Here is a 2,117-nt window from a genome sequence, read left to right on the forward strand (position 1 = left end):
AAAATGTTTTGTCAACCTCACACGAGACTAAAAGCTTTGTTTTTAATGTCTAGATACTGTTTGGTGAAGATTGTTTAATAAATGAGAGGAGTGTGTTGTAAATGCAATGTCTTAATAGTTGGGGGATGGGATTAAAAAAGATCTGTCTATATAGGTACCTGTCACACCCACTCTCTACTCTCCTAATTTCATAGCCTCCAACCAAGTTCAACACAAAACTTTCATATATAGTTATAACTTCACAAACATGAAGATTCTCAAATCTCTTCGTGGTGAAGAGACTTCCGCTCCTCTACTCCCTCCTAAACGTAGCAGGTGCGACGCCTGTGTTGCTAACCGGCAACCGTGCTTAGACGGTTGTGGATTTGCCAAAGGCTTCCCGCCAGGAACTATGAGCAAATTCTTGGCCATAAAGGGTCAAAAGAATATGGATACAGTGTATAAAAATTTGCTCTTGAAGAGCGAAGCTGCATGCAAGGTGTATGTAGACTTTTTGTATTATGAAACTTGTTGCAGGGCAGATAACTTGGTTGGAGGCTCCTTAGGAAAAATTACAGAAAAAGACGCATGGTATGGGGCCCAGTATGCAGATATTGAAGCTAAATGTAATAAGCTTGAACTTAAAATAGCTAACCTCCTAAGGGAAAAGGAAAGCCTCAAAAACGTAAGACACCATTATATATATTTATATGTACTTGATTAATAATGCTTTGTTATTATTATTATTATTATTACTATTTTTCTTTTTAAAGTGATTAATCCCCTCTTCTTTCAATTCTCAGCCATCCGCCTAATGGGCCGGTTCAGCTATGTATGTTGAAGCATGCATGTTTGATCGAGATTCCATTTTATTTGTGTTTTTTCATTGTTAATAATTTTCAACACCGAACTTATTGTCATTGTTGTGTTGTATTTTGTGTTTGAATTTGTTTCTCGCAGTGGATCTGCGTGTGCTAAACTTATTTATATTTGTATGTTTGATCGATGTGGTAGTGTTGGTTGTTATTTGATGATATGTGTTATGTTACTATCATCATTAATTAATGGTACCTTATTAGCCATAATGTTATTGATGGGTTGCTATATATATTTTGGCTAATGGTTAAATTTTTGGATGTTTATTTGTTTCTTCCATAGTGTATGTATGCATGTCTTAGAACAGGTTGAGAAGAGGAATATGCTAATTGGAGTTGTTACATGTGTCGCTGATCACAATAAGGAGCTGAATCCTAAATGTATATGTTACTCATGCTCATGTAATTTTTGTAATCAATTTTTCTCTTATTCTGTGTATACATCTTCTTTGTTTTAAATATTTTTTTTAATTTTAATTATAAATATCAAGAATATATATATAGTACACAAAAATAGTTCTTGTGTCAAGTTTTGGTTGCAGTTGTTTGTTGCCTTTTGTCGGTTTCCGATCAGAGTTTTCAGTTGTTTGTTAGTATCACCCGTACTTATTGTTTTGTAATGTGTCAACCTTGTCTGTTAAAATAAGATATTTGAGTATAAATGTTTATTTTGCTTTTATCCATTTACGAGTAGTTCTTAGAAGAAAGCAAAAGTCCAAAACCATTTCCAACAAGAGGTGACAATAATACCTGCCCCTATACATATCATTGGGTGATTTTGGGTAGTTTTTTTTTTATAAATCTGGGTATATATGGGTGGTAGTAATTAGTCAAACGGGTTGAAATGATTTGGAGACCTAATTAAAAGGCCTAAAATTTTGCAAGAGTCCTATAAGATTATTGATCCCGGATTAAAAGAAATATGCAAGAGTCCACTAAGTAGGAATGGATGCCCGGGTCGGGGCGAGATCAAATGCCGGGTCGGCGAGATTGAATACAAAGACTCCCAATAGAGATGATCAGGTATACTTACTAAGAAGCCGGGTGAGACACCGGGTCGGACCATATTAGGGTCGGCCTCTCTCTTTCTTTCCCTCCTCAGCTGGGGAGTTCTTTCTTTCCCTCCTCCGGCTAATTAGTTATATTCATCATTTTTTATGGAAAATATATTTTTAAAATGTTTTAACATTTAGTCAATATTGATTAAGACGTTCTAAATTATAAAATAATGACTAAAAATAGATGTAACACTATATTTTATAA

The 2,117-nt window shown here is 34.6% G+C and overlaps 1 protein-coding gene across 1 annotated transcript; it reads left to right on the forward strand.

The window, feature by feature from the left end:
• Positions 1–247: 247 nt before the first annotated feature.
• On the forward strand, positions 248–794 carry LOC122597204. Its single transcript, XM_043769828.1, has 2 exons — positions 248–664; positions 783–794. Exons 1-2 carry the CDS (start codon positions 248–250, stop codon positions 792–794), a joined length of 429 nt encoding a protein of 142 aa, XP_043625763.1.
• The last annotated feature ends 1,323 nt before the right edge of the window (positions 795–2,117 follow it).

The sequence above is a fragment of the Erigeron canadensis genome, chromosome 4 (genome assembly GCF_010389155.1).
Source record: "Erigeron canadensis isolate Cc75 chromosome 4, C_canadensis_v1, whole genome shotgun sequence".
NCBI classification, from domain to species: domain Eukaryota; kingdom Viridiplantae; phylum Streptophyta; class Magnoliopsida; order Asterales; family Asteraceae; genus Erigeron; species Erigeron canadensis.